The sequence below is a fragment of the Oryza sativa genome, chromosome 2 (genome assembly GCF_034140825.1).
Source record: "Oryza sativa Japonica Group chromosome 2, ASM3414082v1".
Taxonomy (NCBI): Eukaryota; Viridiplantae; Streptophyta; class Magnoliopsida; order Poales; family Poaceae; genus Oryza; species Oryza sativa.
The window spans coordinates 31367728-31383803 of record NC_089036.1 but is presented as its reverse complement, the minus strand read 5'-3'; the positions used below and the strand labels follow the sequence as shown (position 1 = coordinate 31383803).

Below are 16076 nucleotides of genomic sequence, written 5' to 3'. Positions count from 1 at the left end.
TCCCTCTCCTCCACGTTTTTTTTGCATCGCATTATTTTCCTATTTTAGTAAATTTATACACTTAAAGTTTATACACATCAAGTTTACACATTTAAAGTTTATAGACCCAAAGTTTATAAATCAAAAGTTTTTATATCCGATTCAAATTTGAATTTGAATTCAAATATTTTTTATATATAGTATTTATATACATATAAAGTTTATACACCTAAAGTTTATAGACCTAAAGTTTATAGACCCAAAGTTTATAAGTCAAAACTTTATATACCCGATTCAAATTTGAATTTGAATTATATCCGATTCAAATTTGAATTTGAATTCATTTTTTTTATATATAGTATTTTATACATCTAAAGTTTATACACCTAAAGTTTATAGACCCAAAGTTTATAAGTCAAAAGTTTACATACCCGATTCAAATTTGAATTTGAATTCGAATATTACTTTATAGACTCAAAGTTTATAAATCAAAAGTTTACATACCCGTTTCAAATTTAAATTTGAATTCAAATATTTTTTATATATAGTATTTCTATACATAAATTTTTCTAACTTTGTTTTTTTATTTTTTAAAAATTTATAGTGCAGTACAAAGAGAGGAAACTCTAATGAGCGATCGATCGCCCAGGCATTCGGCTAGCGATCGGCTCCCCCTCCCTCCCTCCACCTTGTTTCTTTTTTTGGCACCGTATTACTTCCTTTTTTAGTAAATTTATGCACTTAAAGTTTATACACATCAAGTTTACACATTTAAAGTTTAGAGACCAAAAGTTTATAAGTCAAAAGTTTATATATCTGATTCAAATTTGAATTTGAATCCAAATATTTTTTTATATATAGTATTTTTATACATCTAAAGTTTATAGATCTAAAGTTTATACATCTAAAGTTTATAACCTAAAGTTTATAAGTCAAAAGTTTATATACCCGTTTTAAATTTGAATTTAAATTATATCTAATTCAAATTCAAATTCAAATTTGAATTTAAATATTTTCTATATATAGTATTTCTATACCTCTAAAGTTTATACCCCTAAAGTTTATAGATCCAAAATTTATAAGTCAAAAATTTACATACCCAATTCAAATTTTTTATATATAGTATTTCTATACATATATTTTTCTAACTTTTGTTTTTTTTAAATTTTTGGGAAGAAGGGAAGGAGGAAAGGTGAGAAGAGGAGGAATCGGATATAGGGGGAGGGGAGTGCGGGTCATCGCTGCGCATTAGCAGTACCCCACCCGCGTCTGCGTCTACGTGACGCGCGTGTGATCACCGACCGCATTAGCAAGGCGGGCGTGTAGACCGTTGGAGCGAGCACGCCACTGCAGCACTTCGGCAAGCGCGTCCCTTCTTCTGGTAGTCGTCCATTGTCCCCCGCAACAGGGAGACGGACGCGGAGACACAGCGAAGCAAGTGCGAGCGGCCAACTTTTCGGCGTGGCGGTGGTGGTGCGGGTCCTGATTAGTTCTTCCGCTCTTCCAGCTCGTTCGTTTCAGAAACCGAAAAGATTCGGGTTCAGCTACGGCCACGGAGAAGGTAACGTCCGGCTACGGTCGGTACATTTTGGAGTTTGGGTTTTTGGCCTTGGCCGGCGATCGATGTACCAGCTCAATGTCGCTGGTCGCTGCTAGCCAGTTTAAAGTATAGGTGCAGGCGCGGAGCAAAACAATGCGACCGCCGTCCATCTGGCACGTGATTCCTGGCCGGACGATATCGACTCAACACCTGGCTTTACAATAAGACAAAGGGTTACAGCTAGTGCTGTCAACATGTGGCCTTGGATGAACTCTCCCTCGGCCTATACAGGAGTCCAGCTTGCGTCCCAGAGACAGTGATATTACTGTTGCTGTGGCTCAGAGCTTAACCTCCCGGTCGCCCTGTTAAATTTCAGATCTTTTTGAGGTAGGGAGGGTTTTACAAGGACCTACGCGTTTTCCATGTCCATCGGATCATGTAACGGACGGCCCCGATCGCGGAACCCCCGCCGCGTCAGTTCCGCGTCCCCGCAGGCCGCAGCCAACAACGAAAGCAAGCGGAGAAAATGCATGCGACAGCTACCCTTCCCCAGTCACGCGGCGGCGGAGGCGGCGCCCGCGCGGTTTCCGCCTCGCCTCCGCTCCGCTCCTTTCCTTCCTCCACAGCAACAACGCGTCTTCCCTTCCCTTCCCTTCCATTCTCTTCTCTTCCCACCCAACGACCCATCCCAAGTACCCAACCATGAGCCGTCCTCCCTCGTCCGGCGCCCGACCAAGTAAACAACCAACCCCCAACCCGGCCAGGTCAAACGCACGCCACGCGACGCGACGCAGCCCAGCTCAACGATAAGCTCAACCCATCGATTCCGCTAAGTCAATCCTACCGCCTCGCCTCATCTCCGTCACTTTCCATTTCGCCGCAGCGATGGCTCCGGCTCCGTCTCCGACTCCTCTCCCCCTATTCCTCCTCCTCCTCCTCCTCGTCGGCGTCGCCCCGCTCGCCGCGGCGCAGGGGCAGAACATCCAGACGAGGTTCCCGTCCACCCGGACGCCGGCCTTCGCCACGCCGCCGCCGATCACCTCGCCGTCTCCGTCCCCCGGCACGCCTACGGCCACCCCGTCGTCGTCGCCGCCGTCGTCGTCGGGGAAGCGGAGCGACATCGCCGTGGCCGTGGTGAGCACGGCGCTGAGCAGCTTCGCGGTGTCGGGCCTCGCCTTCTTCCTGTTCCTCCGGCACGGGAAGAAGAGGGAGCTCACCGAAGCGGGCGGGGCCGGGCAGCATTATGGTGGAGCGCAGGGCGGCGCGCTCACCGGGAAGCGGCCGGAGAGGGAGCCGAAGCGGCCGGCGCGGGGCAACATGGTGGACGAGAACGGCCTCGACGCGATATACTGGCGGGAGTTCGAGAAGGAGGGCGACGGCGGGAGGGGGAGGAAGCCCCCGGCGAGCCGGCGTCCACCGCAGCCGCCGCCGCCCCGGCCGTACCGCGCGGAGAGGAGGCAGGATGCCCACGAGTCGTCGGCTCCGTCGCCGCCGCGGTCGAGGAAGAACAGGATAGATCAGGAGCCGCTCATACCGAGGGGCTCCCTCGACTCCGCGTCCGCTGAGTTTGACGAGTCGCTGTACGCGCCCAGCGCCGGCTCCACCTCGTCCTTCTCTGTGGCCGCCGCCGAGGCGTACGCGCGGCCACCGTCGACGCCGGCGATCACCGCCGTCAGCTCGGTACCCCGCTCGTCCCCATCTCCGGCACCAGCCCCTGCCGCCCGACCAGCCTCACCATCTCCATCGCTGCCACTGCCGCCTGGAAGGGAAAGCCCATCACGACCGCAATCTATCGCCGCCGCCGCCGTCGCGTCACCCGCGCCGCCGCCACCGCCACCGCCCAAACCAGCAGCCGCGGCGCCACCCCCACCGCCGCCGCCTAAAGCCGCACCTCCGCCACCACCTCCCAAAGGCCCGCCTCCGCCGCCACCTGCCAAAGGCCCACCTCCGCCGCCACCGCCCAAAGGCCCGTCCCCGCCGCCGCCGCCTCCTCCGGGAGGAAAGAAAGGTGGGCCGCCTCCACCGCCGCCGAAGGGAGGCGCGTCGAGGCCGCCGGCGGCGCCGGGCGTCCCAACCGGTTCCGCGGATCAGCAGGCGAAGCTGAAGCCGCTGCATTGGGACAAGGTCAATGTGGCGGCCACCGATCACTCCATGGTGTGGGACAATATCACCGGCGGCTCATTCAAGTAAGCTCCTCTTCTCATTTTCATTTCTGTGTACTTTTTAGTACTCCTGAACTGAAAGAATACGGTAGTATAGTACTATCGCCGTAGGTACAGATGTTAATTATCTTTAGGTGCTTCTTGTGCATACTGCTAGTGTGAATGTTTATTACTCCTAGTTGGTAGGAGCAGAGTACTCTACTATTCAGCTGAACATACAGAGTACAAAGTTGCACTTCAGATAGGAATGTCATACAGATCAACCAAGGCATAAACCTAGGATATTTCACTTGCATTTTTAGTTGTCACTGTGCAGAATGGCGCAGTTGGCATGAAAAGGTTTGATCTCAGATCGTGCAAAGCAGGTGCACATTCTTAGATGGGATCACAGACTAGTATAGCGTAGTTTCATGTCGCCTTTTCGGTGGAATCACGTCGCGTCGTCGCAGCATCATCGGAAGGGCGCCCAAATCCTGCTGCCTTTTCTGTGCGCGTATGCTCTTTCTGGAGGCGCTTTACATTTTCTGTTGATTTTCTGTTGATTAAGGGCGCTTTACATACAAAGCCACGAGCCCGCGACAGGGACGGATGGCTGCTTTTGGTTTTATCTGATGGGCGTGACTTCTTTTGGCTTACATGGGCAAGGGGAATGGGTACACGGGATTTCGTGGAACAAGTATACGAGTTGGCGTAGCAGTGTAGCATGCTTTCTCATTGAACAGGAAAAGGAACATTTCTAAGCTTGACATACTCAAATATAGTTGTTTGGTACTACAAGATTAGCTTTTTAAATCATAGTACTCCTTTCTTTTGAACTACTATGTCTTCTTAGGTAAAATTGCTCTAGTAGACACTTTCTAGTCGAAATCATGGTGCATGCTGGGAAATTATGGTTTAGTCATTCCATGAGGTGAACAAGGTCAATCTATAATAAATCTTGATGGGGACGGGAATTCACTTTGGCCTCATTAGAAAACAATGATAGGAATTCAGTAAAAGGATGTGAACGCAGGACACATTCAACTTAGGCAAGACAGGCACCCTTTGTCTTTGTCCGCTTGCGCCACTGGACAATCACCTGCCAATTGCCATGAGAGTCCCTCCAAAAGATAAGGGATTCATAGCCAAATGAATATAGGCATGGCCCATATTGATAATGGATACTACAGTATGTAAATTTACTTTTTTTTATATGGCTTGAATGTGATGCTATTGTTTGAAAAAACTGATTACCGGTGTTTCTCAATCTTTTTACTCATCTGAACAATTCTAACTAAGTTATTTTGTTCTGTTTCTAGCTTGGATGAAGGCATCATCGAGGCACTGTTTGGCACCGCCGCGGTAAACCGCAAGACAAAGCCTGCAGACTCCAAGGATGCCTCTGGTGGCAGCACCTCAGCTGGCCTCGGACGCTCGAACTCGCCAGAGCAAATATTCTTGCTTGAGCCACGCAAGTCGCACAACATTTCCATCATCCTCCGGTCCCTCACCGTGGGGCGAGAGGAAATCATTGACGCCCTCCTAAACGGCCATACCGAGCTCAGCACGGAGGTCCTTGAGAAGCTGTCTCGGCTCAACATCTCCAAGGAAGAGGAGAACACACTTCTGAAGTTCTCTGGGAACCCTGACAGGCTTGCTCCAGCGGAGTTCTTCCTACTCCGGCTCCTCCTTGATGTGCCCAGCCCATTTGCACGCGTCAATGCACTGCTTTTCAAGGCAAACTATGCTGCTGAGGTTGCACAGCTCAAGCAGTCACTCCGGACTCTTGAGATGGCAAGCCAGGAGCTGAGGACAAAGGGGCTGTTCTTCAAACTGCTCGAGGCTGTGCTCAAGGCAGGCAATCGGATGAATGCTGGGACAGCACGCGGTAATGCACAGGCCTTCAACCTTACTGCACTCCGCAAGCTTTCTGATGTGAAGAGCACAGACGGGAGCACCACCTTGCTCCACTTTGTCATTGAGGAGGTTGTGCGTTCAGAGGGGAAGCGTCTAGCCATCAACCGCAACTACAGTCTTCGACGCTCTGGCAGCCTTGCCAAGAGCACCGATGGTGGCAACCCAGCAGCAAGCTCCACAAGTCAGGGTCCATCACGGGAGGAGAGGCAAAATGAATACCTGAACCTCGGGCTACCGATTGTTGGAGGTCTCAGCACTGAGTTTGCCAATGTGAAGAAGGCGGCACTGGTGGACTATGACACTGTTGTCAACGAGTGCGCAATTCTGGGCAACCGGCTGGCAGGTACCAAGAAGCTCTTGGAGACCTATGGGGACGATGGATTCGCAAGAGGGTTGCGAGGATTTGTGAAGGCTGCAGAACAAGAACTGAATGAACTAAAAGGAAACCAGGAGAAAGTGCTTGAACTGGTGCAGCGGACAACGGAGTATTACCATACTGGTGCCACCAAGGACAAGAATGCACATCCCCTCCAGCTGTTCATCATAGTTAGGGACTTCCTGGGGATGGTTGATCAGGCATGTGTAGACATCAAGAGGAAATTGCAGCAGCAAAAGAAGCCAACACCACCACCGTCATCATCACAACCGGCGGCCCCAGCGGCCACAACCAAGGGGGCAGCTGATGACGCACCAGCACCGGCTCAGAAACCACCGGAAGAGGTAGATAGCAAAAGGAAGAGGGTCATGCCAAGATTCCCCAACTTGCCGGCACATTTTATGAAGGACAATGCAGACTCTGATTCAAGTAGTGACGAGGAATAGAATGAATGGAGACGTGTAACTGTAAATGATGATTGTTTGCATTGGTTGTTTTTTGGAGGTATAGGTTAGAAGCAGACTGTACATAATACATTATTTGTGTTGGTTATTTTCTCCATTGCTTCATATAAGTAGTATAAGAACGTGGATAGATTTTTGTTTAGAAACTTGTACAAAATTTGATACAAGGATATCAAGAATCGCTTGGAAAATGATCTCTGTCAATTTGATAACTGCATGTGCATGATACAACAAAGAATTGCCTACCTAAAACAAATGGTCAATGTGGTACTTACAGATTTCACATTCAATGTGGTACTTACAGATTTCACATTCAATGTGGTACTTACAGATTTCACATACTTTCAGCCAGCAAGCTCACTTATCGGTACCCGGTCCATGATGTTGCAAGCAATTTGTGCGTTCTTTTGGAGAACCGGATCTATATCTGGCAATTTTGGAATCTGGAACAATACTAACGAGTGTTATGTATTGTCATGCTAATCATAATAGTGCCATCAAGCTGATAGTACACTGGAAATATCAGGTCAAGATAATATACCTGGGCTAGTAAATCAATCGTGCGTCTGAGCAGACGGGCTAAATCTCCATCATCCATTGCCGAGTCCATCATTATCTCCCTCCAGGTCAACCCTGATGCCCAGGCTTCAACCATCCCAGCAAACTGGGCATCTATTTCGCAGGGTATCTGTATGTGGAGGGACCGGTGATAACTAAGAAGGGGATTGAATTTATTGATTAGAGAACACAGAACAGGAACATCGTCTTCCAAACCTTTACACTGTGCTTCTCTTGGAGATCGACGAGTGAGTTTCTCTGCTCTTCTAAGTAGTTTATAACACCAGTAACAACAGAAGATGGTTCATATACATAACTTCAAGGCGACAAATAGTTAGCATGGAGTCTATGACATGTAGGGAAAGGTGCTAAGAAAGTGTGGCAAGCCATAACTATGACAATAAACCAAACACAAGACTAAGAAGATGTGGGCGTGTGGCAACCTAAAGTGCGGTGTGGCAAGTTGAAGCATTGAACAAAACAACCCCTAAGAAAACGACACCATGGAGTTCATATTCATTATTCCAAATCTTAGTGTTTCCCCATGGAAATATATTCATAAATCGAGAATTCAGTAAATATTATTCATTGGCACTATAGGCATGTTTGATTTGGTAACAAAATCAACCTTACCAAATTTTTGTGATGCTAAGTTTTGACACAATAATTTTTTATTAGGGAGAAGTATGTTGAAGCATGTTTGGTTTGCCGTCTTAAATTTTTAGAGTGGTGAAAGTCTGAATGTTTCCGGAGCTAACAAATTTATGTGGTTGGAATGTTTATAGTCTATTGATTTGTTGTCTCACCAAAATTCAGACACGCCAAAATTTGGTAAGGCTATGGCACGGAACCAAAGTACCAAACATACCCTATGTATACATGCTCAATATGCCACAGTGCATGTCACCAAATGATTGGATATAGATTTTTATTGGTGAAGCAGATTGATTATTATTCAGAGTTCAATTTACAAACTAATCATGATTGACGTTAATATAAAGTATATCTGAGACAGCCAATGCACTGGTCTGTCCAGCACAGCACATGGGATATATGGTCCAAATGATTTATAGTTACTATATGTGAGTGCATTTCACCAATTTGGGCTGCACTAAGGGTAAGTATAAAGATCTAAACACAATGAAAGTAATTTGAAAGCAGATAAACATAGCAAGCTATAAAAAATGAAGAAACGGGTGGTGCTGTGGAGTAGCATACCTGCTGTTTTTCCAGGGACGAAGTTTGATCCCTTCTGACACTAAACTTCCACATATTGCTGCAAGTTGAGAAGGCTTCAGATCCAAAAGGACCTTGTTCCTAAGAACCATGGCAAGCCAGAGCTCGTTTTCCCCTCGTATGGCTGCTGCCGTCTCACCCAACGGATAGATTACCTGAGTATTGATATCTAATGCTCTAGCCTCTTGTATGACTTTGCTAATCTGCATGCCAATTTAGAGAACCACAACTCAATGTTGGAAAATGTTCAATAATGGCAGGCATAATTAATAGCATAACAATCTGGAATTGTACCCATAACCCATCTATTCAAAAGACTGCGAACACCTGTCTAACCACGATATGTTTTCTGAAGAAATATCGAAATATTATATCAAAACTTACACATAGTAAACCCAGCAAAAAAATTACACATAGTAGGTGCCACTTGTGTTGTAAGATAGATTACTTAGGTTGTGTGCACTGGGCTGGTGAGAGGATTTTAGGAAACCAAGGCACCATAAGTCAGACCAAAGGGACATGGTTGAGAGAAAAGGGAAAGGAGGAGCACCAACAGAGGAGACATCACATTATAAAATGCCTAAATTTGTTGTTTATTCATATGGCTTAGCTAGAGGAAAAATCAACAAAACTATATTTAGGTAAGGAACATGATGTCTGGAACAAATAAAGGCAAATTAACTCATTTTCATTCAAGAGCAATGAATACCACGCTGTTTCATCAACGATGTAACTACAAAAGTTCATCGAACATATAAAGAAGTTGCATGCTCACCTGCAAAAATTCCTTCCAACCAGTTGGTTCAATTTGTCTTATCCGCCGAGTCAAACGACGAGATCTAGCTTCCAAACGCTCGATCTTTTCTTTTGTAAAGTTTCTCATGTCGATGATCTTTTGAAATTCTTTGAAACCCTTAGTACTCCTGATTGTTTTCTTCAATTGTGAAACTTTCTTTCTCTGTTGCTTATGACATTCTACAGCATCTTGATGTTCCTGGGAGAATCGTTCTACCTGTGAAATGTAATTAAAAGAAGTTACAAGCACTAATCCCTAACTTCAGATTTGGAGACAATTTCAATTGTATTAAACAATATACACAGTGGGGAACAAATGGCGCCACATGAAATTCTTACAGGAAATCGTCATTCTTCTGCAGATAACCATATAGAATCTAGAGATAATTCTCAGGAGAACAAGAACGACAGAAAGAAAAGTTCACCTTGTGTTTTTCCTTTTCGGGAGAGAGAAATGGGAACCCAACGTTGGGTATTAGTTAAAAAGATTGATTCTTTGGAATAACGCAAGCAGATAAAACTCCATTGAAGTATCAAATCTAGTTTACATTAACCCTACCAAGTATCAACTATAATTTACATCACCCCTAGCAAAAGACAAATTCACAGGGAAAACAAGGAACAAGTTCAAACCTCATCATCTTCTGAAAGGCTATTAAGCACGGGAACATTGAGACTCCACGACCATGTGTCCAGAGATCCATCCATGCATAACAAAGAACCATATTCTGATTTTGCAATTTTATCCCACATCATATCTTCACGCAAAAGGAGCTGCTTCAGGGTTTCTCTAGGGAGAGGGCCTCCCTCTGCTGAAGGAACAGCAGGTAGACCTGTCTTGTAAACAGCTTTAATCCATTTTTCGGTGAATAGATACCATGAGTTGTCTGAACTCAAGGCTACATAATAAGATGGGTAATATTGCTGTCCTTCATTGTCAACTTTCTGCTTGCCAGCAACAGGAGAATCATTTTCCACCTGCAATAGTATCTAAAATAAGAACAAGGAAAAGGAACAGTACTACAAACAGAGAGATGAAAACTTGTGTGGTTCTGTTCTTAGGGTATATGCAGCAAAAATTTGTAGACAGAAATAGCAAAGACTCAGTACTAGTCCCTTATCATATCTAATAATCAATTAACAGTTACCACCATATTGAAGAGAATAAAAATAATAAGGAAGTAACTGTGTAGCTTTTCCCTTCTGCATTGCTCATGCAAGAGTATACAGCTGATTCACTCACCAAGCTCACAATCTTTTGATCCGCAAATGAACTGAGGCTTCCAATGAAAACAGCAGGAATAGTATGCTGAACTGAATCTTTGTCTTTGTACTGCAAGCACATGAAAGGAAGGTGACCACTTTCAAATTCTTCCAACCGAGTTTTCCATGCCACCATTCTCTCTAGTTCCATCCTTTTTTTCAGTTCATTTCTCATCTGCTTCTCTTCCTAATGAGTAGCCATAATATAAGTGTGTAAAAATACATAATAAGCAACACATTCATCAACATATTAGGAAAACCATTTCTATTATGCACATGATTTTTAGTCCAATTCCCAGAAGCTTTCACGAGCTAAAAATACAAGGGTCTTTAGTATTACCAACTCCGCATACTGGCTTTTTATTAAGTTCATAATAAGAAAAACCTTACACCAGTGTTAGCATGTTAAAAAATCGCATGTCACAATGGAGGCTATTTTTCAAAACTGAAATAAGAATTATCTTTAAAACAAGGACAATAAGTTGAGAATGTATGTCTGCTCAAAGTTACTGTTTAGAGTATGTTTGAAATGCCATGAATTCCAAGGGAAAGTTCTCTATAAAATGCTCAATGAAGCAATGAAACAGTGGGAGTTGATAGCCCATGTGGTTATACATTGATGGAATAAATAAGAAAAAAACAAAAGATGCATTCAAGGAGTGTTTCCTTGTCATAACATTCAGTGACACGTATCTTTGTGCATTATTAAGTGAGAAAGTTATAATCTAAGACCCATTATATGGGTTATTATAACCAGATAAAGCGATCAGTATTACCTTCAATTTCTTTTGAAGAAGGGAAATCTCAGCATAGTCTTCCTCAGATAATTCTTCCCTACACTTTCGGTCAATGGATTCATCTGTAATTTCTGAAGAGAGATATTGTATTTCACTCTGTATTCTTTCAAGCTCTTCTTTAGCAGCAACCATTACATTGCTCCCAACATAGTTACCAAAGCTTTGCTCAACTAACTTTCGAGCTTCTTCTAAAGTTCTTCCAGAACGCTTAACCTTAATATCATCCGATTCTTTCTGATTATGAGTAACTTTTGAGCCCTGCATAGTATATTTTAATGCATGAGATAAAGGGATAATGAACAAAACAGGAAAAATATGATGAAGCATTAAAGTAAGATACATACAGCAAGGAGATTCAAAACCATCCCATATGATGCAGTAAATTGTGAAACAAGTGGCTCAAGTCCAGCAAAGATAACATCGCAACATTCTTCAGGCCCTTCATAAGTAGTCTGAACAAGAACAGAATGCCCAACTGTATCAATCCCTCTTCGTCCAGCACGACCTGCCATCTGGAATAATTCATTTGGGGTTAAGAGCTGGCGCCCAGCGTCAATTCTTTTGCTGAGAGAAGAAATCACAGATGTTCTAGCAGGCATGTTAATCCCTGCTGCAAGGGTTTCTGTTGCAAAGACTACTTTAACAAGGCCACGCTGAAATAATTCTTCAATGAAAGATTTCCACAGTGGCAAGCAACCAGCATGATGGGCAGCAACTCCTCGTAAGAGTCCTTTCACAGCACTTTCCCGGATAGCATCAGGGTATTGCATCCTGAACCTCTTAAGTTCCAGCTCAACTTCACTAGCCTCGCAATCATGCAGAAGTCTACAATCTTCAAGATATTCAACAGCTGCATCACACCCTCTTCTACTAAAAATAAACCAAATAGCTGGAAGCATGTCATTTTCCCAAAGTTGTGATAAAGTATCACGTATTAATGGAACCTGCATTGCAAAAGGCAAACAAGAAATGACAATCATTAGTCCTAACAAAAATATATATATGACCACGTGAAAATTTAAAGTTATTGTGCAAGGATACACATCTTAAAGAGTTTAAAAGAGATTGTGGTTCATACTTGAGACCGGCGCATATTGGTGAGCTCATGCTTTGACAACTGAACCTGTTTTGAGATGTCCAAGGGGCTTCTGTTACCTTGTTCATTTTTAGTTGTTCTAAGCTTCCTCTTTCCTTTCACATAATAGAATTCACTTTTTGGAGAAGATAGGTTCTGGAAGTGAGACATTCGCAATTTCCTGTATGGATTGAATGCAAAAGATATATATGATTTGGCCCAAGTACACCAGAACCAATGTGCATGGACACAAAAACAATTGCACCATCATGGAAAATAAGTAATGAATATTTCTATGCACATAAATTAACAAATGATCTGAAGTATATAATGCCAAGTTGCCAACAAGAACAAGGAAAAACCTATTCATTTTCTTTCCTTTCCCATCAAGAAGTGGTACAAGTGCAAACTTCTTTGAGAAGTGCCAAGTAAGTGGAACTGGTCGTTTGTGTGATGTCACCAACTCTGTTTTACCGTGGATCTGTGAAGGAACAGACTTCATAATAGTTCCGCACATACAAAATAGCACCAATACTTAAAAGAAATAAAGGGATTCCAAAATGTATGGGTACACAACTTTGAATATGGATGAGCACACAGATGGTCATAACATATGCATGAATATGGGTATGTGCATGTTTGAGCATGTTTTCTTATACCAATCGCCATAATTTATTTTAATCATTTTAATCCTATTTCATTGTATAAGAAAATCCAAACAACAATTCTAAAGTAGGAAGAGAGAAATTCTTACACCTGTCAATCTGTCATACTGCTGGAAGTCCAAAAGAAATGCAATACAGTTTATTAACATAGTTGCAGAAAGCATAACGGCAAAGAAAATTAAGATGATGCAAAAGAGACGTCAAAAGTACAATTACCTGACCAATCCAGCCAGCTAATTCATCAGGATTTGCAACAGTGGCTGATAAGCATATAAGCTGGACTTCCTTTGGACAATATATCACCTAAAGATATAAAAAAATGTTTATTTAATTAAAATGACCAATATGACACACATGATGAATTAGAGAGTAATGAGATAGCATACAGTTTCTTCCCAAACAGTGCCACGTGAAATGTCACTTAAGTAATGGACTTCGTCCAAAACAATAACATCAACTTGAAATAATCTACCTTCTGATGCTGCCATACCGACACTGCAGTCCAAATACAAGACATCATTTTTCTTTCAATAGAAACAGGACAGGCAACATCAGTTGCGATCTGTAATTAACTACCATTATAGGCTGAATCTCAGAGAAAAACTTCCTTGGGAAACTATATAGGTGGCTGTAATAAAAATCATAGATATTCTTAAACACGCATGCATGACTTGGGAGACATTGCCCATGGATATACATAGTGTTGAATTATAGTATACTGTGAACAGTCCCTGTCACGGAATGCATCACTAGCGACAGTGGAAGAGGCAGACTGCCAAATTCTGCAGGGTGAATTACTCGTAGCAGTACACACAAATCACACTATATATCCTTCTTCTGTGAAATACCTTTGATACAGCATGTTACGCAGAATCTCTGTTGTCATTATCAGGATCTGAGCATCTTTGTTAATAGCAGAATCTCCTGTAAGAAGACCAACATTATGATCACCAAACGTATTCCTGAAATAATTTACAGCAGCGATGTGTCAAAATAAATCTACTAATCAGAAACTGGCCACCTAGGAAAAATATCTAATAATACAACAGCACAACTGATCTGAAGTTCTCCAACTTGCCACAAGTTCAACAGAAATCAATCATGTTTATGCTAAAGTGAACCAGCATTGCATAAACTTTCAGCTTTCAACTGTCCAGCACGTAACTTTGAAAGAGAAAAGGTAAGTACATTTACCTGTTTTTTGCTTCTTATGACAGTCAAGGAATATGGTAAAATTTAAGTTGGCCATTTCAGTATTTGCCACAATGTTGCTAAGTATAAAGGAGAGCAACTTCCAAGGTTGTGTATTGATTGGGGGCATGGGCATGCTATTTAAGATAAAAACAACTAATGTGACATGAAAAGTATATCTTACAGATTTTACTCGTTAACTGAAAAGAGGGGCATACAAAAGTAGCATTTTACCGGAAATCACGGAACTTCTGATTAGATAAGGCCTTTAACGGTGTTGTGTAGAAGAGGCGTCTTCCTCTAGCGACTGTTGCAACAGCTGCAGCTTCTGCAATTAGTGTCTTCCCACTACTTGTAGGTGCAGAAACTACGACAGATGAGCCTCTCAAAAATGCTTGTATAGCCAAGCGCTGAGAGAAGACAGGAAACAGGTAAGAAAATGAAAAGTAGTGGGTTGTACAACATGAGGTGACACTCAGGACAACAAGTAGCAAGTTGCTAGAATTTGGAAAAAACTGTTCAATATCCGGTGACCTCGTGCAACATAAAAGATTAGCATCAATTTTCCAAATGTCTTCCTGTTACCAATGGTGAAGAGGTAGATTTGTTGGCAGAAAACCAAAGCTACCCTTTTATCCCTTCCTGTTTTAGTACCCAATGGATATTCTAACATTTTTAAAATCAATTTTAACACAAACATTTCAACAGCAGTAGAATACTACAAGTAGAGAGCACTAGAGCGTCGCTAATAATCAAGACATGGAAATCTTTGTTTTATCTGTTGTGCAAAACAGCTTTACAAGTAGCTCATAAATAATATCATCAAACCAGACCAATGATAAGACACAATGTATAACAGGAATCGACCACAATCCTTTTGCGTATTCCAGAAAAAAGGAATCGACCACAATCCTACCATCTAAATAAACGCACAAACAAGGACTCAGATAAACCTCAATTGCATACGACAGTGGATTACTAGCCAGTACAGAAAATTTATTTACAACGAATCATGACTTTACTTGTTAGTTCCACGATACCATATACACCAGAACTACTTATACCAATCATCACTCAAACGAGACAGCCCCCCCCCCCCCCCGGGGGAAATGGCCAGAATCCGATTTCACCGTTGCAGAGTCGTCAGATATCTCCAATGTAGCCTCAAACAGGAGAAACCTACACGGAACTTAACATATACAGAGCAACATATCGCTGCTAGCTCAAATCCCAACCGTTTCAGCGCCCCAAGCAATCAAACGCACCACGTAAAATCCAGAGCCATTACCCACTCTATACGCTCATAATTAGTTCATCAGGATTAGAAACTACTCCACCTGAAACTTGTCAATGGGGAAGTCGTAGATCCCCGCGAGCTCGTTGTAGTCGATGATATCCTCCCCGAACTCCCGCACCTCGGCGACCAGCTTCCCCACCCGCTGCGACTTGTACTCCTCCGACCGCCGCCTCCGCGCAGCGGTCCCCTCCCGCCCACCCTCCTCCTCCTCCAACTCCTCCACCCCATCATCCCCTTCCTCCTCCTCCTCCTCCTCACCGCCGCTCTCCTCGTCCAGCTCCTCGTCGTCGTCGTCGTCGTACTCCTCGTCCACGTCCGCGTCGTCGCGGATGTCTATCTCTTCGTCATCCTCCTCGTCCTCGTCGTCGTCGGAGACGGGGGCAGCGGCGCGGGAAGGGGAGCGCGCGGATGGGAGGCGGAGCGGGCCGGCGCGGGCTTGGGCTTGGGCTTGGGCTGGGTGGGAGGGGAGGAGGAGAGGAGCGGGTGGGGTGTGGGGGAGCGCGTGGCGGGAGGCGGAGGAGAGTGGGAGGAAGAGGAGGAAGTGGGGGGCGAGGCAGTGCATGGCGGGAGGGTGTGGTGGTTCTCGCGCGGGGGGGAGAGGCGGGGAGGAAGACGAGATAATGGCATAAATGCTCGGATTTTTGTTTTCGTAATTCCGTACGGTGGGGCGGGAATTTGGAATACGCCAACGCAGTGGGTTTACGCCTTTACAGTCTAGCAGGACTGTAGGAGGCGGTATCCATACTATTTTTTATTATAAAAATTAAGAATGTTTTTGTTAG

At 44.0% G+C, this 16076-nt stretch overlaps 2 protein-coding genes across 3 annotated transcripts; one reads left to right on the top strand and one right to left on the bottom strand.

Moving 5' to 3' along the window:
- The first annotated feature begins 2192 nt into the window (after positions 1-2192).
- On the top strand, positions 2193-6602 carry LOC4330671 (formin-like protein 16). Its single transcript, NM_001417120.1, has 2 exons — positions 2193-3705; positions 4980-6602. Exons 1-2 carry the CDS (start codon positions 2405-2407, stop codon positions 6397-6399), a joined length of 2721 nt encoding a protein of 906 aa, NP_001404049.1. The 5' UTR covers positions 2193-2404; the 3' UTR covers positions 6400-6602.
- On the bottom strand, positions 6601-15883 carry LOC4330670 (DExH-box ATP-dependent RNA helicase DExH15 chloroplastic). 2 transcript variants are annotated; one of them, XR_010739009.1, is made up of 16 exons: positions 15335-15883; positions 14232-14407; positions 13655-13768; positions 13193-13301; positions 13023-13109; positions 12504-12622; positions 12145-12322; positions 11411-12010; positions 11046-11324; positions 10250-10456; positions 9640-9984; positions 8987-9223; positions 8194-8414; positions 7192-7241; positions 6959-7105; positions 6601-6860 (listed from the first exon to the last, which is right to left on the bottom strand). XR_010739009.1 is itself a non-coding variant. In NM_001416878.1 (16 exons), the coding sequence occupies exons 1-16, from the start codon at positions 15854-15856 to the stop codon at positions 6762-6764; spliced, it is 3540 nt and encodes a 1179-aa protein (NP_001403807.1). In that variant the 5' UTR covers positions 15857-15881; the 3' UTR covers positions 6603-6761. The 2 variants fall into 2 exon arrangements, 1 of the variants encoding a protein (NP_001403807.1); NM_001416878.1 differs by having other exon boundaries at positions 6603-6860; positions 7192-7291; positions 15335-15881.
- Positions 15884-16076: the final 193 nt, after the last annotated feature.